The sequence below is a fragment of the Pan troglodytes genome, chromosome 19, assembly GCF_028858775.2.
Source record: "Pan troglodytes isolate AG18354 chromosome 19, NHGRI_mPanTro3-v2.0_pri, whole genome shotgun sequence".
Classification (NCBI taxonomy): Eukaryota; Metazoa; Chordata; class Mammalia; order Primates; family Hominidae; genus Pan; species Pan troglodytes.
In genome coordinates, this window is record NC_072417.2 from 27,315,386 (window position 1) to 27,339,631 (window position 24,246).

Sequence of the window (24,246 nt, forward strand, 5' to 3'; positions counted from 1 at the left end):
TTGGTTGATGTTTGCTTAGTTAGCTCTTATTAGTCAGGGCATGCAGACTTCTGATTGATCCATGTAGGTTACAGCCTATTGTTTGGTTCAGGTGGCATAAACTGGAAGCTATGAAAGTCCCAAAGTTAAGCAGATGTGCACATTTTCTGGGAACTCAGAGTAAATATGTGACCTGTAGTCAGCAAATGGTTGCTTGGTTTTAATTTGAATTTAGGCCCAGTTAGCTGCTCAGGACTAATCTTAAGAGGCTGGCTCTTTACGCCAGGCACGGTGGCTCACACCTGTAATCCCAGCACTTTGGGAGGCCGAGGCTGGCGGATCTCTTGAGGTCAGGCATTCGAGACCAATCTGGCCAACATGGTGAAACCCCATCTCTGCTAAAAATACAAAAATTAGCCAGGCATGGTGGCATGTGCTTGTAATCCCAGCTACTTGGGAGGCTGAGGCAGGAGAATTACCTGAACCTGGGAGGTGGAGGTTGCAGTGAGCCAAGATCGCGCCAGTGCACTCGAGCCTGGGTGACAGAGCAAGACTCAGTCTCAAAAAAAAAAAAAAAAAAAAAAAAAACAGAGAGAGAGAGAGACTGGCTCTTTCAAGGCTCACATATTTGTCTTTTTATCTTTTTGTTCTAATTTTGGGGAGTTTTTTTTAAAATTTATTTTCCAATTCATCTATTGAAGTTTTCTTTTGGGACTTAGTTTTTAATTCTAAGAGGTCTTTTGTGTGCTTCCTGTTCAATTTTAATGATGTTCTATCCATGTTTTAAATATACAGTATTTTTGTTACTTCTGAAAGTAATAATTATAGGTAGTTTCTTTTTTAACGTTTTCTTCAACGTTCTTCATTATCTCTGTTTCCCCTGAGTGCTATTTTTTGCTTGTTTGAGTCTCTGTCTTTCTTGTTGGAGTGTTTTTCAATGTATCGTGATATTTTAAATTATGTTCGTTTTGAGTAAGACCTTAAACATTTGAAAGCTTTGTGTGAAGTGTCTGTGTTTCCTTCCAGAGTGGTTGTACGGTGAGCTCCCTTTTTGTGGAGAACACTCAAACAATTCTATCTGGAGGTATTTTCTCTGAGATTCTTCAGCTTCCTCAGAGAGACCCAACAATTTGGGCTGGCTACATAATTTACAAGGCCCAGTGCAAAATGAAAATGTGAGGTCTCCTGTTGAAAAGTCAGAAAAAAAGTTCAGTTAGAAATATTAAAATAGGTCCAGCGCGGTGGCTCAAGTCTATAATCCCAACACTTTGGGAGACCAAGGTGGGTGGTCTGAGGTCAGGAGTTTGAGACCAGCCTGGCCAACATGGTGAAACCCCGTCTCTACTAAAAATACAAAAATTAGCCGGGCATGGTGGCAGGCACCTGTAATCCCACCTACTTGGGAGGCTGAGGCAGGAGAATCACTTGAACTCGGGAGGCAGAGGTTGCAGTGAGCCGAGATGGCACCACTGCACTCCAGCCTGGGCGACAGAGCGAGACTCCATCTCAAAAAAAAAAAAAAAAAGAAATACTAAAATATAAATCTTTTTCTTCTAAAAAGTCTTATTATTTATAACATGTAATGAGGTTACGGGTACACATATATAACAGCATAAACTACAAACAGCAAAGAAATAATGTTTTGGTGTCCTAATTTTATGTAAAACAATAAACCATAATACTTTAATAATGTATTAAATTGATTGACAAATCTTTCTGGCTTTTTTTCCGCAAGCTCATTTATTAAGTCATGAAAATTTATATTTTTGCCAACTTCATTTTCAATCTAGGTAATTGAAAGTGATGTCAATCATTCTTGGCAAATGCAAGATCTCAAATGATTTGTTATAATTTTTAGTCTGAAGAAGAAAACCAGGTGGAAAGAATAACATGAACAAAGGCAAAGAGATGGGAAAGAGGGAAGTAGTAAAACAGAACGGACAAGTCAGTGCGGGAAAATTTACATTAAGACAGTGAGGTGGCTCCTGCCTATAATCCCAGCACTTTGGGAGGCCAAGGTGGGAGGATCTGTCGAGCCCAGGCATTCAAGACCAGCCTGGACAACATGGCAAACCCCAACTCTACAAAAAAATACACAGATTAGCCAGGCATAGTGGCGTGTGCCTGTAGTCCCAGATATTTGGTAGGCTGAGGTGGGAGGATCACTTGAGCCTGGGAGGTTGAGGCTGCAGTGAGCTGTGATCATGTCACTGCACTCTGGCCTGGGTGACAAAACGAGACCCTGTCAAAAAAAAAAAAAAAAGAGAGAGTCGTAAATACCAAGCACAAAACTATAAGAAATGACAAAGGTAGGGCACAGGAGCTGTAAGTGGAAGAGAAAAGGGGAGCAACATGAGATGTAGAAAATTTCTCAGAAAGCAACTGGCTGAAACTCGATCAGACTCATCAGACTGAGGTTGTCAGTATTGAATGTAACCAAGAGGGTATAGGGGAAAAAATAAAAGAAATGATGATTAGAGATGTGCAGTGATGTCTGAGAGGTTAATTTCAGTAAAATAGCGGGACCACAATTCAGAAATAAGTTAAGAGGTGAAAAGTACAAGAAGCAATGCAGAAAAGTGCTATGGAAATGGACAGCCAATAGAAGGAATGCAGAAATATGAGCAATCTAGAGACAGAAAGTGAATATAGAGACCACAGTCTAGACCCTTCACTTTACAGATGTGGAAACTGAGGCCCGAGGAGGTGACCAATTCCTTTACTTAACCTGGTTAGCAATGGAACTTAGACAGAAAACCAGTACAGATGAAATGGTAATTCAGGAAGGATAAGGATCAAAGGAACACTTTCTGTCTCCAAAGAAGATTCCCTTTAATGCCTCAGTTTTCCTTTAGGACCTCCCCTCCTTCTTCTGATACTATGATACTTCATTGCTGAAGAAAATGCAATGCTGATTTGAGCAAGGGAAAGAGAAATCTGTCTATCATACTTTTTTATTCTTATAGGTATTATGCATTCCTGAAGCCTGGAAGACAGGAAGAGTTACTCATACTAAATTTGAAATGCATCACTATAATAATCCTGATAATACTCCACCCTGTCCAACTCCAGAGATAACAAATAACCCCACAATAACTATCCACCTACAGAAATGGACACAGTATGGTAAAGCCATTCATTAAAAAAAAAAAATCACCCCATTATGGATAATTCACAATGAGCTGGCAAACATCATTTGGCTATAAGCAAAGCTCATCAAGAAACACCCTAATAATGTGTATATAAAGGCAAACCAAGCTGTTTGAGTAGGCCATTCACCATCAGAGCATCACCGCAGAAACAAAGGCTCCAGCCTCCGGACACCATGTCTGTGCGCTTTTCTTCTACCTCCAGGAGACTTGGCTCTTGCGGGGGCACTGGCTCTGTGAGGCTCTCTAGTGGGGGAGCAGGCTTTGGGGCTGGAAACACATGCGGTGTGCCAGGCATTGGAAGTGGCTTCTCTTGTGCTTTTGGGGGCAGCTCATCTGCAGGAGGCTATGGCGGAGGTCTGGGCGGGGGAAGTGCTTCCTGTGCTGCCTTCACAGGGAATGAGCACGGCCTCCTCTCTGGCAATGAGAAGGTGACCATGCAGAACCTCAACGACCGCTTGGCCTCCTACCTGGAGAATGTTCGAGCCCTAGAGGAGGCCAACGCTGACTTGGAGCAGAAGATCAAGGGGTGGTATGAGAAATTTGGACCTGGTTCTTGCCGTGGCCTTGATCATGATTACAGCAGATATTTCCCAATTATTGACGAACTTAAGAACCAGGTAAGAAACGCCATGGCGTGAGTGTTAGCACTCCTGAGAGTGTTTAGCCACTCACAGATGCACAAATGTATAAGCTATCACAATAACAGGGCTTTGCCCTCAGCTTCTAAATTTTAGGAGTTCATTTTCAATATTAAAAATAATTTCTAATAAATTCTACTATTTGAACATGGCACGTCCATCATGTAGTATTAGGTATATGCTTTTGGTAATATTAAAATATCAAAAGCTGTCCAGTGTCTCCAGTTATATATTTATAGGCTTTCCCATAGAAAGAGCTTTTTTTAATGCTTGGGGTGGGAAATAAAAGAGACCATACCCGGCCAGGCACAGTGGTTCATGCCTGTAATCCCAGCACTTTGGGAGGCCAAGGCAGGTGGATCACTTGAGATTAGGGGTTCAAGACCAGCCTGGCCAACATGGTGAAACCCTGTTTCTACTAAAACTACAAAAATTAGCCGAGCGTGGTGGCACATGCCTGTAATCCCAGCTACTTGGGAGGCTGAGGCAGGAGAATCACTTGAATCTGGGAGGTGGAGGTTGCAGTGAGCCAAGATCGTGCCACTGCACTCCAGCCTGGGCAACAGAGCGAGACTCGGTCTCAAAATAAAAGACAGAGAGAGAGACCATACTTAAATTACCCATCTTCAAAAGAATCGTCTGATTATTAGAGACAGATGCCAGAAATATTACTATAATTTCATGGGTAATTTTATTTCAAGGAACTTTGAAATGCATCTTAAATACTTCCTCAATCTTAACTAACTTTTCATTTGTCAGATAATTTCTGCAACTACCAGTAATGCCCATGTTGTCCTGCAAAATGATAATGCAAGACTAACAGCTGATGACTTCAGACTAAAGTAAGTAGAGCTGAAGATAAACAGGAAAAAAACTTGTCTAAGCATTTTTTCTCCTTTATTCTTCTAAGTTATTTGACGTTGTCTCAAGCCTTTGTTCTTGTTTATTCATGTATTTGTTTTAAACAAAATGCCTGTTAGAATGAGTAACTAGCTGAGCAACAAATTTTACTTGGGAAATTTCGGGACTAACAAAAACGAGTGTCAAAGTCACATGAGAAAGAATTTTGGCTATTCCCATTCTCTTGCTTCAATGAAATGTATTTATTGCATGATAGATGACCTAACTGAAATGTGTTTTTTTAATTTATTAATTAATTTATTTATTTACTTTTTGGAGACGGAGTCTCGCTCTGTCGCCCAGGCTGGAGTGCAGTGGCGCAATCTCGGCTCACTGCAAGCTCCGCCTGCTAGGTTCACGCCATTCTCCCGCCTCAGCCTCCCGAGTAGCTGGGACTACAGGCGCCCACCACCGCACCCGGCTAATTTTTTGTATTTTTTAATAGAGACGGGGTTTCACCGTGATCTCGATCTCCTGACCTCGTGATCCGCCCGCCTCTGCCTCGCAAAGTGCTGGGATTACAGGCGTGAGCCACCGCGCCCGGCCTGAAGTTTTAAGTATTATCTTAGTAGTTTTACCTCAAAGCTTAGTCTGAGTTGTATGATGATCTAAAAAGTGATGTGCCATGTCTAATGACTAATGATGACACTTCCAAATACTTTTCTAAGGTTTGAAAACGAGCTAGCGCTTCACCAGAGCGTGGAGGCGGACATCAATGGTTTGCGAAGAGTCCTGGATGAGCTGACCTTGTGCAGAACGGACCTGGAGATCCAGCTGGAAACTCTCAGTGAGGAGCTCGCTTACCTCAAGAAGAATCATGAGGAGGTAGAAGCTCCACCCGGCTGGCTCTCACAATCGCCTCCCTACCAAATTTTAAAACTAATTTCAGATGATAAATATAATGTCTTAAATTAACATTCAAGAAGGAACCTGTCAGTTTCTCCATAAGGCTTAGATTGTTTGAGACGCTTCTATTCATTCTTCTCAAAAGAAACAAACCTCCCAAAAAGTTTCTAACCCTATAGATCTTGTCCATCTGACTCCTTTAAAAATATTCAGGCCGGAAGCGGTGGCTCATGCCTATAATCCCAACACTGTAGAAGACCCAGAATGGAGGATCGCTTGAGGCCAGGAGTTCGAGGCTGCAGTGAGCCATAATTGCACCACTGCATTTCAGCCTAGGCATCAGAGCGAGACCCTAACTCAAAAAATGCAATAAATAAAATATTCAGATCCTAATTCCGTTAAACAAATATCTTTCAGGAAATGAAAGCTCTTCAGTGCGCGGCTGGAGGCAACGTGAACGTGGAGATGAACGCGGCCCCCGGGGTAGACCTCACGGTTCTGCTGAACAATATGCGAGCTGAGTACGAAGCCCTCGCAGAGCAGAATCGCAGGGACGCGGAGGCCTGGTTCAACGAAAAGGTAAAACCACGCTTGGGTGCGCCCGGGCGCGGACTCAGCCCCAGCGCCCTAACGCGGCCCCTGCCGTTCCAGAGCGCCTCACTGCAACAGCAGATCTCTGACGACGCTGGCGCCACCACCTCAGCCCGGAATGAGCTTACCGAGATGAAACGCACTCTTCAAACCCTTGAGATTGAACTTCAGTCCCTCTTAGCAACGGTAAGCGAAAAGTTACAAAACAGATTTGCTTTAGAAATTGAGAAAAAAATAATCGAAGAGAATTTTCTTCCAACATAATTACATATTTTAGTTTTTAACCATTAATTACAGTGCTTGACATAAGACACATTTGCATTTTGCACGACAATCCTCTTTGCCTACAAAGTATAGCTGGATGCCAATAATTATGAAATATTAGAAATTAGCAAATACAGTCAAGATACTGGAAAAAGAAAATCGTTTTGACTTTGAATCTTCTATCATAAGTCAAAATATCAAAAACCACTCATATGTGGAGGCTAAAAAAGTTGATCTCAGAAGTAGAGAGTGGGATAAGTGCTTACTAGAGCCTGGGAAGGGTATGGGGGGATAGCAAGAGGTTGGTTAAAGGATACAAAATTACAGAGAAATAGGAAGAATCAGTTCAAGTGTTCTATAGTACTGTAGATTGACTACAGTTAAGAATAATTTATTCTATAATTTCTAATAGTTCAAGGAGAGGATTTTGAATGTTCCCAACACACACAAAAAAGATAAATGTTTGGGACCATGGATATGCTAACTGCCCTGATTCTATCACTACACATTGTGTGTTTTGAAATATAATTATGGAACCCCATAAATATATACAATTCTTATGTGTCCATTTAAAAATAAGAAAAAAAAATCCTACTGCTTAAAGAAAGCAAAAATACATTTGCACCACTCCTAGCTTCATCTAGCATTCCTTTTGGCCACTCAATTAAGAGCACTTACAAGTTCCTTTGTAAGTGGCATAGACAGAGGAAAAGTCAAGGCATGAAGGCTGACTATAAAACTAAACATGTGTAATGATAATCATAACTGCTTTCATTAAGGGTTTGCCCAGCACTTCCGCCCACATGTGAGTCCACAACAACCCCGGGGCATGGGCAGGGCAGACGTTATAACTCATGTCATTATTTCCAAAAGAGGACTCTGAGATTCGAAGAAGTTAAGCAATTCCCACAGTCCCACAGTTGGGTATGAAGGAATCCAGAAGTTCTCTCCAAATTTTCTAACTCCCAAGTCTATACTTTTCCCACTATGGCTAGTAAACCACCAGAGTTTATCCACAGATGAGGCTATGAATGTATATAAAATCAAGACTTTATATAAAAAATACTTGCAGGTGAAAGGATAAGACACTCTCATCTTCATTCCATGTAAAATTGCAGTGAGTGTTCCCTCTGTGTATATCTGTAAACCCATTCAGATTCACAAGCCAATGAATTGAACTACTGTATTTAAAGTCTAAGAAGGTAATTATTTTCTGTGGTTTATTCTACTCATGGAACGTTTATGCGGTTTACTGCAGGATGACTTTTTAATAGAAGAGCTACAATCCTCATGAGACAAGACTGTCACATGGCTAGAAATGAGTAGCAAAGTATAGGTGGACTTCTAGTTGTGGGTAAAGTAGCAAATTGTGCCAAACTCTAGAAGCACAGGCTATATTGGTGCAGGGGAGGGATCTTTCAGTCTGTGCCCTATGAAGAGACAATTTCATCTTTTTTAGCACACCTGGGCATCTGAGGGACATTCAGCACCAGCTGTGTCATTCTCAAATAGAAAAGTAGTAGGACATTTAATAAAGGCAACAATTAATATTGAACAAGTGGAATCTTTTGGGTAAATATAATTATTTGCATGATGTAAGGATAATTCTCTTAATTATCTCTTAAATGCTTTGGTTTATTCTAAAACACCGTGACCTTTTCTATTAAACCATGTCTTACCAAACTACAGAAACACTCCCTGGAGTGCTCCTTGACAGAGACCGAGAGTAACTACTGTGCACAGCTGGCACAGATCCAGGCTCAGATCGGGGCCCTGGAGGAGCAGCTGCACCAGGTCAGAACCGAGACCGAGGGCCAGAAGCTCGAGTATGAGCAGCTCCTTGACATCAAGGTCCACCTGGAAAAAGAAATTGAGACCTACTGCCTCCTGATAGATGGAGAAGATGGGTCAGTATTGCCGCCATTGAGAAAACAATTCATTTTTAAGGTTACTAAAGATGATTTGAAATCAAGTACAAAATATCTATGATCTAGATCACGCATAGATAATACTCTTTTAGTTTTATTTCAGAATGCAGTGAATTCCCACCTTAAATCATTATTTTTCAGTTTCCTCAGTAAAACAGAATAATTAATATAAGCGCTCTATACTTTTACAGCTCCTGTTCTAAATCAAAAGGCTATGGAGGCCCAGGAAATCAAACAAAAGGTAAACAAAAGCTGTGTTAGGCATTCAGTGTTTATTTGTATGTGTTTCAAATGATGTTTTATTTCCTATTTATGAATTTGATAAATTCTAAACAGTTTATATATGGCATTTTAGATTCATCTAAAACCACCATTGTCAAAACAGTTGTTGAAGAGATAGATCCTCGTGGCAAAGTTCTCTCATCCAGAGTTCACACCGTGGAAGAGAAATCCACCAAAGTCAACAACAAGAATGAACAGAGGGTGTCTTCCTGAACTCCAGTCTCTGAGACAGAATGGCCCCCAAATTAAAATACCAAAATGAAGCTAGTTTCCTAAATAAGGGTCCCCTTATTTTTCTGCTTTTCTTCCAATGAATTAAGACAAGTTATTTTTAGAATAGTACCATTTCTTTGGCTTTTTCTCTATGGTGGTGTTTCAATAAAAGTTCTTCCTGTTGCAAGTCATCTTCCCTGGTTCTGGCCAATCTTTGCATTTTAGATATACCCTCCCAAATGGGAGCTGAATTTTGTCTTTAATTTCTTCTGTTTAATTCAACAGTCTTCACAAGTTGGAAGTAAGTTTAATGTGAAAACTAGTTGGAGTCTTTTTGACTTCTCTGTAAAATTTTGTCTCCTTTGTCTCAGTACGAAAAGTACTTACTGAGAACACACTATGTGCCAGATAACGAGGATAAAACAGTTAATAAGATCCAGTCCCTGAAGTCAATATGCTCATAGATGTAGAAATAAGAAACTGAAGAATCAGAAACAAACTTAAACATAAAGGAAAGGCTATAAGTAGTGATATTTGAAGGTAGAAGGGGAAAAAGAGAGCTGTGAGGACAAGGGTAAGAGGAGAATTCCAGCAGGCATCTAATTCATAATCTTGATCACTCCACCATAACGGTAGGAATTCACAAGTTCTCTCCTTCGTTTTTGCCATCCAAGACTGCAGAGCCATGTGGCTCTCAAGTCAAAGGTAACTTTTAGTGCAATAATTTCAGCACCTACCATTAATGAATCTATTTCAAGGCTGGGAGTGGGAGGAGGTTAAACTCAGCAGAAAACCCTCCAGAGGTTTATTTGTGGGTGAGAGACTTGGCTCCCCCTCACCAATCCCGTAACAGAAACAGCCTGTTTTTCTCTGGAACCAGTGTCCTATTACTGAACTCTGTAGAATTGGCTCAGCACAGTTGAAACACAGTCACTTTCAAGGTGTCTTTCCTCCTCTTTTTCCCACACGCATGTAATAATACCTAAGCGAATGTAAGGCAGATACCCTCTCACTTAACTTTTTAATTAACCAGTCCTCACATCATATACCCTCATATCAAAATTAGGAAAAGGAAACATCCTACCACGTAAGAGTTGAAAAGTTACATTCACGCAAAAACCTGTGCACAGATGTTTATAACAGCTTTATTCGTAATTGCCAAAACTTGGAAGCAACCAAGATGTCCTCTTGGTTGACGAATGGATAAATAACTGTGGTACCTCTAGACAACAAAATATTATTTAGTGCTAAAAAGCTATGAGCTATCAAGCCATGAAAAGACACAGAGGAACCTTAAATGTATATTACTAAGTGAAAGAAGCCAACCTGAAAAGGCTACATACTGTATGACCCCAACTATATGACATTCTGTACAAGGCGAAACTATGGAGATAGTAAAAAGATAATTGGCTGCCAGAAATTGGAGGGGAGGGATGCACAGGCAGAACACAGAGGATTTTTAAGGCTGTGAAAATACTCTGGATAATATCATAAGAACGGATACGTGTCATTATACATTTTCCAAACCCGTAGAATGTACAACACTAAGAGTAAACGGTAATACTAAAAAGTCTTTAATTTTTTTTTTTTTTTGAGACAGTCTCGCTCTGTCGCCCAGGCTGGAGTGCAGTGGCGCCATCTTGGCCCACTGCAAGCTCCGCCTCCTGGGTTCAAGCCATTCTCCTGCCTTAGCCTCTCGAGTAGCTGGGACTACAGGCGCCTGCCATCACGCCCGTCTAATTTTTTTGTATTTTCAGTAGAGACGGGGTTTCACCGTGTTAGCCAGGATGGTCTCGATTTCCTGACCTCGTGATCCACCTGCCTCGGCCTCCCAAAGTGCTGGGATTACAGGCGTGAGCCACCGAATACTTAGCTCAGATTTCACAGTATTTGAAACGCCTGACCACCAACTCACCATAACTCAGGAAATAAATTCTTTCTGCTAAAACCAGGCCGATATTTAAAACCTTTAAATATGACTTACAGGAAAGAGTCAATAATAGTTGATAACCAGCACTTACTAGGTGCTAGACTCTGTTCTAAGCATCATTTATTCCTCACAACAACCCTATGAGGTAGGTACTGTTATCGTCCTCGTTTTACAGATAAGGAAACTGAGGCAGAGACTGGTTGAGTAATTTGCCCAAGATCACACAGTAATAACATGAAGTGCTGAAATACGTAAACCACACAGAATAGCTCAGATTGTGGTGCTTCACCACGACATAATACCATGCTAGTGAGAACTTTATGACTCCACCTTCCCTGTAACAAGAGAAGGGATAAAGAAACTGCGTGCATGCTCACTCCAGTCGGTCTGAGATTAGCAGAGACATCAGTATCTCCTTCTTCCCAAAACAAACCAGGGAAGCCATTTTGTGGGCGGACTTAGTATACCAGAATCTGATTCTCAGGAAAAACAAAAACAAAAAACAAAACCAAAAATTAGGAATCTAGTGACAAAACAAACCTCATTCAAGTTCAAGAAAAATGGTTATCTAACAGAAATATAGAATGTGAATTTTAAACAACAGCGTACTTGAAACTAAACAATAAATGTATCAGGGGAAAATTAGCATATGATCATTAGAATAAGATAATGTAATGAAAAACTTTATCCTGAAATAAGGAGACAGCAACACTGCATAAAGCTTAATTCGATTCATTTTGAATATCTAAAATACGTATGCACATCATGTAATGTTCTACTACCTAGTAGATTATCAAGAAATGATCTATTATGTACATCCATTCTTGCCATGGATAAAATAATCAATCCCGGGGAAGAAATGTATAGACTGAAGTGGTCCAGAGAATTTGTTAAATCTATCTCCACTTCCAGAAAGAACTAGAGCATACCTAAATTTTTAAAATAAGTATTAGTTTAGGGGAAAATCTATGATTAAAATAATTTAAAAGACCTACTCACATGAGGAAATAGGCGACAACATTTCAAGAAGGAGTTAAGCATCATATATTCCAGTCCTGCTTTGATATAGAAATGCTTTGTAATCTGTGTGGCCACTTAGCTTCAGAAACAACTCATCTCCAAAATAGTCCTAATAATATGTGTTTAACTTGTTTCACAAAAGATAATTTGTATTTATAAAGTATCTAGAGATAAATAGATTATGTTAATAATACTTTGAAATCTCATAATAACTCACCTAAGAAACTCAAGCCTTATAAATCATTAAACTGACAATATTCTCTGTTTTTCTTGTTTTATTTCTGGGAAAAATGAGCAAAAGATTAAAAATTTGATCAGGTCACAACAAAATCAGTAAAAAGTCTCTAAACAGGAACTGTATCTAGGTTATCATGCACTGTTCTAAACATAAGCTGATGGTCCAGTTATAGCTCTGTATTTATTATTTATTTTTAAATATTTTTGATTTAGAAAATCCATGCAGTCCACTAAATGTTCCATACGATTTAGTGACAATAATGTTGGATGTTTTCCAAAGGATTCACTATCCACAACATTGAAAAATATCATTCGGAAGAAAATTACTGTTTCAAAACTAAACCCATAATTAGTTAACCAATCAATTTGTATCATTATAGGTGATAGAGACCCGACCCTGTCTGACATGTCCACTTTATTATAATAATTTAAATAATTAACATTTAAAAATGTTTGTGCCTTTCAAACTGCCTTATCGTCATTCATGATTGGAACTGCTCAACATTCATTTGAGACTCTTTGATGCTATTATTTTCATTTGCCCAGTAGGGAAATGATCCAAGCCTGGATAACTTCCCAAGAGCATCAAGGCAAGAGAATAAAGAGTACTTCCCTGTGACAACTTATCTTCTCTCTAGGGTACTATAAGTACTGGTTTTCTAGGTAATGATGAAAACACCTCCCTCCTTATATATTTTACTCCTTGCTAATCAATATGATGCTCACTTCTCAAAATAATTCCTAATGTCTTAAATACATACATTTAAACTAAAAGACAGTAAACACTATTTAGGGGTAGGGAAGTGAACAATTTGGAGACTGTTAGTTGAATTGATGTCTTGCTCCTGGACCAAACCAAGAAATCTCAATCGAATTAATTCTCCACCATCATCACATATTCATGAATTATATTGAAATTAACAATAAGCAGGACTGCAGGATTTCTATTACTTCAGTTTTCAATTCAAGAAATGGTAGATTTCTTTTAAAATCTCCCACTACCAAAAGATCAACAGATGCTGAGATTTTCTGGTTTCGATAAGAAGGAAAACACACACCCAGACACCCAGGGCAGTGGCTCACACCTGTAATGCTGGCCACAGGAGGCTGAGCTGGGTGCTGAGGCTGAGGATCACTGGAGGCCAGGAGTTTGAGACCAGCCTGGGAAACATAGCGAGACCACATCTCTTTAAAAAAAGGAAAAAAGAAAAAGAAACGAAAGGAAGAAAGGAAGCACTCAATGAAGTGGGAATACTAGAAATACTCTATGAGCGTTAACAGGACAAAAGTAGGAGACATTTCTCATTGGAATTATTTATTCTTTGTTATATGTGGCAGGGGGAGAATCTAGATTCTATTAATATTCCAGTGGCCAAAAAGATGCACATTTAGTCATATTTAATTTTGGCCTTTGAGGCTATGATTTAGTTTTACTTCACCTGGCACCATTTTTATATATAAAAAATATCCTTGGGGCATCTTTCCACCTACAGACTGGACGCTGTTAAAAATCACCCAATTGTGAAAAACAACAATTAGGATGCAAGTAAATTTTATTATAGACTGGCATAGTCAAGACTGAAATGACCCAGTGAATACTATAAAAGGCCAAGGGAGCTAACAAGTGTGGAAGGTGAACCCTGGCTTTGCTCCTCTTTCTGGGAAGGGGTTGCCCGGCTGTGCTGCCACCATGTCTTTTCGACTTTCTGGTGGATCCAGGAGGATCTGCTCGCGAACTGGGTCTGGTAGGCTGTCCGGTGGAGGAACAGGCTTCATGGCTGGGAATGTGTGTGTTGGATCGGGAGCAGGAAGCAGCTTTTCTTGTACTCTTGGGGGCATCTCTTCTGGAGGAAGCTTCTGCAATAGCGGTGGAGGGTTGGGAAGTGGTGCCTGTGCTGGTTTTCTTGGCAATGAGCACAGCCTCCTCTCTGGGAATGAAAAGGTGACCATGCAGAATCTCAACGACCGCCTGGCATCCTACCTGGACCATGTGCATGCTCTAGAGGAGGCCAACGCAGACCTGGAGCAGAAGATCAAGGGCTGGTACGAGAAATGTGAGCCTGGCTCTTCCCGGGAACACGATCATGACTATAGCAGATACTTCTCAGTCATAGAAGATCTTAAAAGGCAGGTAAGAAATAGGGATTTGCATACTTTTACTGCAGACTCTGTGTGTTGGTAATTTAAAGAAGAGAAAATATAAAATGTGCCTGACAAATTTATGTGATGTAAGATTTGGTCACTCTGTATTTCCAGTGCTAAGCACAGTACCTGGCAATAAAATCTTGTAGAATTAAATAATGAAAAAGAAATCATTTCAAAACAGATATAGTCACTTCGTTTTTCATATATTTAGCTCATACCATTTGATCAAAAGTAGCAAAAGTATCTATGTGGCTCTTAAGCTCTGGATGCTTATTATCTGAAGAAAATCCAGATTTCTTTAAAATAGAAAAAAGATACTAAAACAGATGTTTGACAGATTAAGAAGATATAAAATCACACTGAAGTCTGGAGCCTCCTTTGACTTTTGGTAATTAACATTTTTCACAATCTTCCCTATTTAGATTATTTCTGCTACCATCTGCAATGCCAGCATTGTTCTACAAAATGACAATGCCAGACTGACCGCTGATGACTTCAGGCTGAAGTAGGTGAAAACAAACTGATTAATTATATTAATAAAAGTTAAAATATTACAATTGGATTAAGGAATATATATTTTGCTTTGAAAACCAAAATGTTTTTCTAAAGCCAGACTAGATCAATACAGAAATTGAATTAAATAAGCCGTTATAAAAAGAGCTATCATGGTTGGATGCAGTAGCTCATGCCTGTAATCCCAGCACCTTGGGAGGCTGAGGCAGGCAGATCACTTGAGGTCAGGAGTTTGAGACCAGCCTGGCCAATGTGGCAAGACCCCGTCTCTACTAAAAGTACACACACAAAAAAACAGTCAGGCATGGTGGCTCACTCCTGTAATCCCAGCTACTTGGGAGGCTGAGACATGAGAATCACTTGAACCCGGAAGGTGGAGGTTGCAGTGAGCTGAGATGGGGCCACTGCACTTCAGCCTGGGTGACAGAGTGAGACTGTCTCAAAAACAAACAACAACAAAAAAGAGCAATCACATATTTTTTAAAATCTAAAATCTAGCAATATTTTATTTAATTGTTAAGCACATTGGATGACAAAAATCAGCTCTGAAGAAATAACATCCCCAAAATACAATTCATGAATTGTTAGGTATCTCAAACCATTTTAGCAGTTTGCCATTGCAAGAAGCTTCAGAAGTATGTACAGAACATCATATCTTTCAGCATACGAAATATCTTAAAAAGTTGTGCTTTGCACCTGCCTACGATGACAACTCTCAGGTGCCTTACTAATCTTTCAGGTATGAAAATGAGCTGGCTCTGCACCACAGTGTTGAGGCCGACACCAGTGGTCTTCGCAGAGTGTTGGATGAACTGACCCTTTGTACAACCGACCTGGAGATACAGTGTGAAACCCTCAGTGAGGAATTGACCTACCTCAAAAAAAGTCATGAGGAGGTAAGGAAGCCTGCAGAGTGGCTTCATACAGTGTCTAATTTCCTTCTTGAAGTCCACTGTTCATTTCGTAGCAGGGCATGAACATCAATCAAAATCCTCCACTGAGGATGAATACCGATCCCTTTTCTAGGAAATGGAAGTCTTGCAATATACAGCTGGGGGGAACGTGAACGTGGAGATGAATGCAACCCCAGGAGTGGACCTAACTGTCCTGTTGAACAACATGAGGGCTGAGTATGAGGACTTGGCTGAGCAGAACCGCAAAGATGCTGAAGCCTGGTTCAATGAGAGGGTAGGTCTATGGCAAATTACAAAGGGCTTGCTCAGGAGACAATCAGGCCAGTCACTAACCCTTTCGACAATTACACTTCAGAGTGCAACGCTGCAACAACAGATTTCCGATCATGAGGGAGCAGCCACAGCAGCCAGAAATGAGCTGACCGAAATAAAACGCAATCTGCAAACCCTGGAAATAGAACTTCAGTCCCTCATGGCTGTGGTACGTAGGAATCGCCATTGAATTGAATATATGTGTGAATATGTATAAGTCAATACAGATATAAAAATACATATAACACCAAGTACGTATAACCATTTACATATGACTAAAAGTATAAAATATATTAAATATCAAGAATTCTGTCCCTAAACTCACCAATTCCAAAACTTGAAAAATGCCTTTTTACAATAGAGGAATTTTTTTAAATCTTGCAAATGTTGATTTTCAATTGAAAATATTCAGACCTTATACAAATAATTATTTCTACCTTGAGAATATTTAAAATATGACCATGCCGGCCAAGCACAGTGGCTCACACCTGTAATCCCAGCACTTTGGGAGGCCACGGCAGGTGGATAACTTGAGGTCAGAAATTCAAGACCAGCCAGGCCAACATGGTGAAACCCCATCTCTACTAAAAATATAAAAATTAGCTGGGCGTGGTGGCATGTACCTGTAATCCCACATACTCAGGAGGCTGAGGCAGGAGAATCACTTGAACATAGGAAGAGAGGCTGCAGTGAGCCAAGATCATGCCACTGCACTCAGCCTGGGTGACAGAGCAAGACACAGTCTCAAAAAAATAAATAAAATAATATAAGATGACCATGCCATTTCTCTTTTACACATTCAAGCTTCACTTTGCTTTTCTTTCAGAAACATTCCTATGAATGCTCCTTGGCTGAGACTGAAGGAAATTACTGCAATCAACTCCAGCAAATTCAGGATCAGATAGGGGTGATGGAGGAACAACTGCAACAGATTCGAACAGAAACAGAAGGCCAGAAGCTGGAGTATGAACAGCTTCTTGATGTAAAAATATTTTTAGAAAAAGAAATTGAAATTTATTGCAACTTACTAGATGGAGAAGAAAGGTAAAGATTAACTTGAAAAAAAAAAAAAAAAAAAAACCCTCACATTAACTAGGTTTTCCCACAGTATAGGTATGCCAATATTGCATCCTAGAATTTCCTACTCTGGAGATCATACATATTTATCCTCAGGAATGTATATTATTGCAGCCAAGTGAAATTAAAACATGCAGAAATTTGAAAATCAAATTTCTAAGTATGCAAAATATTTGTATGTATAATATATAAAGGACATTTAAATATAGAATATTTAACAATTCCAGTACTCCAATTCAAGGGGAAAATTGCTTTCTGTGATTTCGTGTGTAAGCACATTTCTTATAAATAACTCACTCTCTTTTCTTATCACTTCACTAGTTACCCCACATGTACCTTGTATTAAAGATGAGCGATGAAGATATAGGAAGAATGAATTGGAGAGGCACCATAGTTTCTTAGTCAATAGCAACAGCCCTGGAATTGCAGCCCTGGCTGTGAATCAAATACTGGGTGAATTATGAGCACATGGTTTAACCTTTTCAAATGCAGTTTCCTCGTTGGTGAAATTGTGATAAAGCCAAAACCATACTTGTAACAAGTCTTAACTATAATGTCTCACTACATAGGTAAAGAGCTCATGACAGTGGCATACACAGAAAAGGTATTTGGTAATCACTGCCTATTACTAAATGCTTGCCCATGGCCGCATAGTGAGGAGGTAACGTCTTGCACCCTCCAAGGCCCATCAGCCCTCTGCAGCCTATTCTCACAGGAACCCAACAGTGATTGCTCCCTCCTCAGAACAAAGCACTCATTACACCACTCACTTTTCACTTAATTTACAGCACTTTTCATGTTATAGGTAACTTTTTGCATGTGTACACTTTATTTCCAACTGTAAAAACTGTGTCTTGGTTCTATATTTTCTGCAGCACCTAGCCCAGCAACACCTTCTTCATGGTAGGCACTCCAAACACATTCACTGGCCAGTTGATTGAAAAGTCAGAGTGAGAAATATTGCTAGATGAAAGAGGTAATTTCTGGTCATGAGAAAATTTCTATTCATAAACATCCATTTAATCTCTTCTTTCACTATGTTGAAGTCATGAAAAGCTTATTAATGTCCTTTAAATATATAAGGAATTTGAATCTTATTGAAACTAGAATTCCAAAACTCTTGTTTCCAATTTAGAGGTATTTATAAGCTCACTAAGGAAAGAAAAAAATGCAATAATTTACTCTTCTCTTCACAGAAAAAGCAAATCCACATGTTACAAATCAAAAGGATACAGGCCTGTGAATTCTGGAAATCAAGCCAAAGGTATAGATAGATTTTTTTTACCTGGTATAACTCCTTAAACTCCATCAATTGTGTTAACTAAGTTACTTATTTTTTAACTAAATAAAATTTGTTTTTAAGTTTACTTCTGGTGAATAAAGGGATGAGGGGTCATTATGATAGTTATTAATATTTGTATTTTATATTCCTGTAGATCAACAGATGTGGTCAAATTATGAAATTACTGAAATGAGGAATTAATCCCACAACATATTTCTTACCTGGAATGTATTATCTTTCATAGTTTCAATACTTTGATAAAAGAGCTACTTTATCTTAAACCAGAAAAATAGGGCAAGTTGGTATTTAAAAGAAGACAACATTACTTGCAGCCAGCCTTTACTGCCTGATACTTAGATTGTTTTAATCCATGTTTCATTTATGTTTTCAAATGCCCATTGCTCTAAAAGCAGTGGCAAATATAAAAGAGATAGTCCAGGCTCTTGCTAAACACTGACTTCAAGCACAGTATTATATATCAATGTACTGCAAACTTGCAAAAAACATTTTTAAAAAGCAAACATTTTTTAAAAGGTGCAGTGGCTCATGCTTGTAATCCCAGCACTTTGGGAGGCCAAGGCAGGTGGATCATTTGAGGTCAAGAGTTCGAGACCAGCCTGGTCAACATAGTGAAACTCCATCTCTACTAAGAATACAAAAATTAGCCAGGCATTGTGGCAGGCATCTGTAATCCCAGCTACTCGGGAGACTGAGGCAGAAGAATCTCTTGAACCCGGGAAGCAGAGGCTGCAGTGAGCCGAGATCGTGCCACTGCACTCCAGCCTGGGTGACAGAGCGAGACTCCTTCTCAAAAAAACAAACAAACAAAAAGCATACCTATTATGGCTACTTTTCAACCTGTTAAAAAATGACCACTAATGTTTTATTTATTTTATTTTAGACTCAACAGAAGAAACTATTGTTAAAACAGTGGTTGAGGAACTGGATCAAATTGGCAATCTCCTTTCACTGAGAGTCCACTCGGTTGAAGAAAAGTCTTCTAAAATAAGCAACATTACAGTAGAGCAACGAGTACCTTCTAAAGCACCATAATGAGGAAAAAGTTATTTGGAAAGAAAGAAAGAAAGAGAGAGAGAGAGAAAGAAAGAAAGGCTGCCTTTGCAAAAATCCTACTGGTCAAATAACCTAAGGAAATTATTCATTTCTGTTCTTAAAAGGGCTAGAATTTGTTCTCCTTCTCTTCCTTTTCTCATGTTCTATGCATGTAATCTTTTTCCAGAGTAGAAAAATCCTGCTCTGTCCCTAATTTTTGTTTTTATTTTGGGGGCCTTTTTTGACATTTCATTAAAAATTCTTCTATTGCAAGTTATTTTTTTAATATCTGATTCTTTTTAATTTCTAAAGTTGATCCCAATGTGGCAATACTAAGGACCTGCTAATAAAATAATGTGTTTCATTTCATAGTCACAGTTACCTCAATTAATAACAGAATAAGGTGGAAAGAGCACCAGCCCTAATGTCTGGTCCCAAATCTGTCCCTGATTGACTATGTAAATAAGTTGATCTTCTTGGGTTTGAGTGTCTATGGACATAAAAGAAGAAGATAATACCCACTGATCACTAGGACTTGTTTACCCTTACAATGCCTAGCCTGGGTGATCAGCAAATGTTTGTTGTAAAATCTGAACCTGGAAAGCCATGTTTCCATTTTCCAGCACATGCATCTCTCTGCCCCTACCATGGTAATGACTAAGCAAATTTAGAACTAAAGCCTAGGGGTGGTTCTAAATCTTGCTCATATTCTCCTGCACACAAAATTCTGCCTGACATCCTTACTAAATTATTTTGGAAAGTGCAGCTGGGATTGGAAAGCAGCAAAGTTCTAGGCTAAAGAGTTTTTTTTTCATTTGGAGTGGAATGAGGCAGTGACCTCTATAATCACCTGGATTTCCAACTTGCATGGCAAGAACAATATTGAAAGGTTTTAATCAACTGGCATATAGACAATGCGGGATTCAAAATGGCCCATGAAGACTGAACTGCACCATTTCAGGGTGCTAAACCCTCTGAGGTTGCATTTTACAAGTCTCAAATATAGGCTTGGTCACCATTATTTCCTGCTTCCATATAAGTTAGTTGACCTTAGCCTGATGACACTTTCTGGAGATGTAGATACAGCTGAAAATTCCTTTTGTCAGGGTCTTTCTGTGATGAATGGTCCCAACCATGATGACAAAGGCCATATTTCAATGGTATGGAGTTAGATTAAGTCTGGTTAGAAGCACTTTCAATTGCAGAACTATAGTGACAATATCTTACATTTACTGGGTGTGTTTTAACTCACTTTACATGCATTATCCAATTTAATTTTCATAAATGCTTATGAGGTAGGTGTTTTATCATCTTTATTTTGTATATGAGGAAAACAGATACTCAGAGATTAAGGAATTTCTCCAGGGCTACACAGCTGATGTGTAGCGGGGCTTAGATGCAAATCCAGCTCTCCTCTGCCATGGTGATTTGAGTTCCATTGAACAGAACAAAAATAAGCGTAAGAATTCACTGTTTTCACACTAAGTTTCCATTACCACCCAAGAGGGACCACAATCAGGCAGACTTTTATGTGCTTGACTATCAATGATACAATGAAAGCCAGGAGTACGGCTTTCAGTGCAGTGGCCTGCTTGTAACATAAAACAAGCATGCTTGTAGCATGACTACAAATCTCTCAAGTATGTACGCCTACAGTATGCCTACTGCATTCTACAGTGTATAGCATGCCTACAGTATGCCTACAGTATGCTGAAAGATGTCTACATTATGCCTACAGTATATCTACATTATGCCTACAGATACCTACAGCATCCCTACAGAAAGCCTACAGCATGCCTGCAGTATGCGTAGTCTTTTCCTATCTGCTAGTTACCCATCTCCAGCTCCTCTCCCAGCACCTCTCTTCTCTGCCTCCATATTTATTAAGTCCTGGTTACCGGATGCCCCCTTGCTTCTGCTACAGTTTCCATCACTATGCTTCATTACTCTCTCATTCTGACAGGTAGGGTCTCTCAGAGGCTCGATACCCCAGGAATTAAAAGAGTAAATTTTAATTTTACTCTTTATCAGCTCTCCGAAGACACTTGCTTAACTCACCGTCTTACAAACACAATGTTGACCCTCTTTCTCTTGTGCCACCAGTACTATTCACTCTTTCTTATTCCCAACAGAGGTCCTATTCTTTCCAAGAACAATTGGGCCAACTTCCATTTTTCTATATCCACTCTTTCTACTTAAATAGATTTCCCTATCTAGATAAGACTGATTTGCACTTAATACAAGCATAACCCATGACTCCAAAATACATGCTGTTGATGAATCAACCATACTTCTTGAAATGAAGGCTGGAAAGTTTACGTACTCAGCTTTGTTTCCAAAAAGTTAGTATTAGCAAAAAAATGAAAAAAGTGAAAGACTGTCACCAACACTTGACAAATCCCAAAAACTTTTATGGGACATCCTTAATTGTGAGCTACCAATTGTGAAACTAAAGACAAGATAAAAAGAAATCCACATGTAGAAAAATCATAGTAAAACCACAAAATAACAAACAAAAGACCTTAAAAATCAGCCATATGGGAAAATAATGATTACTTTCAAATGAGTGACAGTGAGATACACAGTGACTTCTCAACAGCAACAATGGAAGGCAGGAGACAATAGAACAATATCTTCAATATGCTGACAGAAATTCCAAATTGTCATTAAATTTCTAAAAAGTGCTCAACCCCATAGTAACCAGAAAAATAACAAATTAAAACCACATGAAATACTATCACACACCAACCAGATTGGCAGCACTTTTAAAATATTTGCCACAATGTTATGCATTCTATTCTGGAATGGTTTCCAGTTTGAAACTATTATGAATACTACTACTATAAATATCCCTTACATGTTACCTCGTACATGACTGCATGAGTTTCTCTAGGACACAACCCAACAATATGCTATCTACAAGAAATTCACTTCAAACATAGTGACACAGGTAGGTTGAAAGTAAAAGGATAGAAAAAGCTATATCATGCAAACATTAATTTAAAAAATCAGGAGTGGCTGAATTAATACCAAAGTAAACTTTGAAGCAAAGAATGTTACTAGAGACAAAGAGTGATATTATGTAATAATAAAAAGGTCCCTAAGAAGATACAGCAACTCTAAATACACTAAACCACTAAGCTTTCAAATACATGAGGCAAAAACTAACGGAGTAGAAAGGAGAAAGAGACAAATCCAAAATTATAGTTGAAAAATTCAATGCCCAATTCTCAGCAATTGATAGAACTACTGGACAGAAAATTAGTGATGATGAATAGAAAAACTGAACACCATCAAACCACAGAATTTAATTGACATTTGTAGAACACTGCACTCAATAAGAGCAGAAAACACATTCTTCTCATGCACCAATGGAACAGAGACCATATCTTAGGTCATATAATAAACCTTGTAAAATTTATAAGAATTGAAATTATACTGAATATGTTCTCTGATCATAATGGAATCAAACCAGAAATTAACAATACAAAGTCAAAAGAAAAATCTCTCAACACTTGGAAATTAAATGACATACTTCTAAATGATCCATGGATCTACATATTTAAAAGATTCATAAAACAGAAAAGACATTAGCAAGATGGTGGAATAAGAAATCCCCCACTCATATCCCCCAAAGGAACAGTAATTTCATAATAGTCATCAACAGGCAAAAGTGCCTTTGTAGGAGCCTTGGGATTCAGGTAGGAGTTTATAAAGCTCTGGTAGAGCCCAAGACCTAGGAGTATCATTTTTACAGGACAGACCCACACCCAGTTGGCACTTACTGATCATGGTCCCATCCCCAGACCTAGAAACTGCCCCATATCCTTGCAAGCTTGGCTACAACCCCATTTTCTCTTGGTCCTGCTACCAAAAACATTTGTCAAAGAGGAATTATGCACACTAGTACATCAGAAGACAGGCCCACCAACCTCTGTCTCAGCTATGCATCCTAAAAATATCCTCTAACTCATCCCCTGCCCCTGTCAGCTACAGCATGAGATTAGTCCTGCTTCCACAGGGACCCAGAGGGAGACATGTCCATCTGAGTCTTCTGGGCAGGCTTGCCAATCTTGGTCCCACAACAGATCCCTAAATAGCTCTAAATCTCAACCCCAGCCCCTCTCAGCTGCAGACTAAGCACTTCTGCCTCGTCAGGGATCTGCTGGGAAACACACCGTTCTGTGTCCCCAGGGCAGGCTTGCCAATCTCAATTTTACAGCATCCCTAAAACAAACCTGAATCTGGGCCCTAGCCCTTCTCAGCTGTGGTCAGAGAGAAGTTCTAACTGCCCAGGAATCCAGAGGGAGGCACTCTCATCTGAGCTCCACAGGCAGCCCAGCTGACCTGGGTCCCACAGAAGATCCTGAAATGGCCCTGAAAAGCAGTCCCAGCCCCTCTCAGCTGAGGCTTGAGAGTAGTGCTGCGCACACAAGACCTGGAGACAGACATGCTCATCAGTGCTCCTATAGCCTGACCCACTGATCTTGGTCCTGCTGTGGATCTTGAAATGGCCCCGTAATTCAGCACCAGCCTCTATCAACTGTGGTCTGAGAGCAAGCCTGCCTGCCTGGGGACCCACCAGAAAACATACCCATGTGTGACCCCAAAGACAGGTCTGAAGAGCTCAGTCTCAGTTACAGGCTCTAAAGCAGCCCCAAAACAGTTCTAACTTGTCTCAGCCATGGACTTGAGCAGCACTACATACCCAGGGTCTCACTTAGTGATCCAGTGGGAGACTTTCCAGAGACACAGAAGAAGCCACACCCACTCACACACCTGGTAACGGCCCATCATCTACAGATCTTGAAATGGACTCTCATCCCAGTGCCAGCTCTATGGACCAAGGTTCTACAGACAGTCCAGTCAATCCAGAGACTACACAGAATCCACAGCTACTACAGCCCCTGGTAACAGACCTATCAACTATAGACCCCACTGTGGACTCAGCAATAGCCATGTAATCCAGC

General features: G+C 39.7%; 2 protein-coding genes across 2 annotated transcripts; both read left to right on the forward strand.

The window, feature by feature from the left end:
• Positions 1–2,945: 2,945 nt before the first annotated feature.
• KRT27 (keratin 27) lies at positions 2,946–8,983 on the forward strand. The gene is made up of 7 exons (XM_054670916.2): positions 2,946–3,748; positions 4,529–4,611; positions 5,338–5,494; positions 5,933–6,292; positions 8,060–8,277; positions 8,490–8,539; positions 8,654–8,983. The coding sequence occupies exons 1-7, from the start codon at positions 3,305–3,307 to the stop codon at positions 8,791–8,793; spliced, it is 1,452 nt and encodes a 483-aa protein (XP_054526891.1). The 5' UTR covers positions 2,946–3,304; the 3' UTR covers positions 8,794–8,983.
• A 3,916-nt stretch (positions 8,984–12,899) lies between these two features.
• Positions 12,900–19,549, forward strand: KRT26 (keratin 26). The gene is made up of 8 exons (XM_054670917.2): positions 12,900–14,111; positions 14,548–14,630; positions 15,378–15,534; positions 15,665–15,826; positions 15,908–16,033; positions 16,691–16,908; positions 18,138–18,205; positions 19,125–19,549. Exons 1-8 carry the CDS (start codon positions 13,671–13,673, stop codon positions 19,274–19,276), a joined length of 1,407 nt encoding a protein of 468 aa, XP_054526892.1. The 5' UTR covers positions 12,900–13,670; the 3' UTR covers positions 19,277–19,549.
• Positions 19,550–24,246: the final 4,697 nt, after the last annotated feature.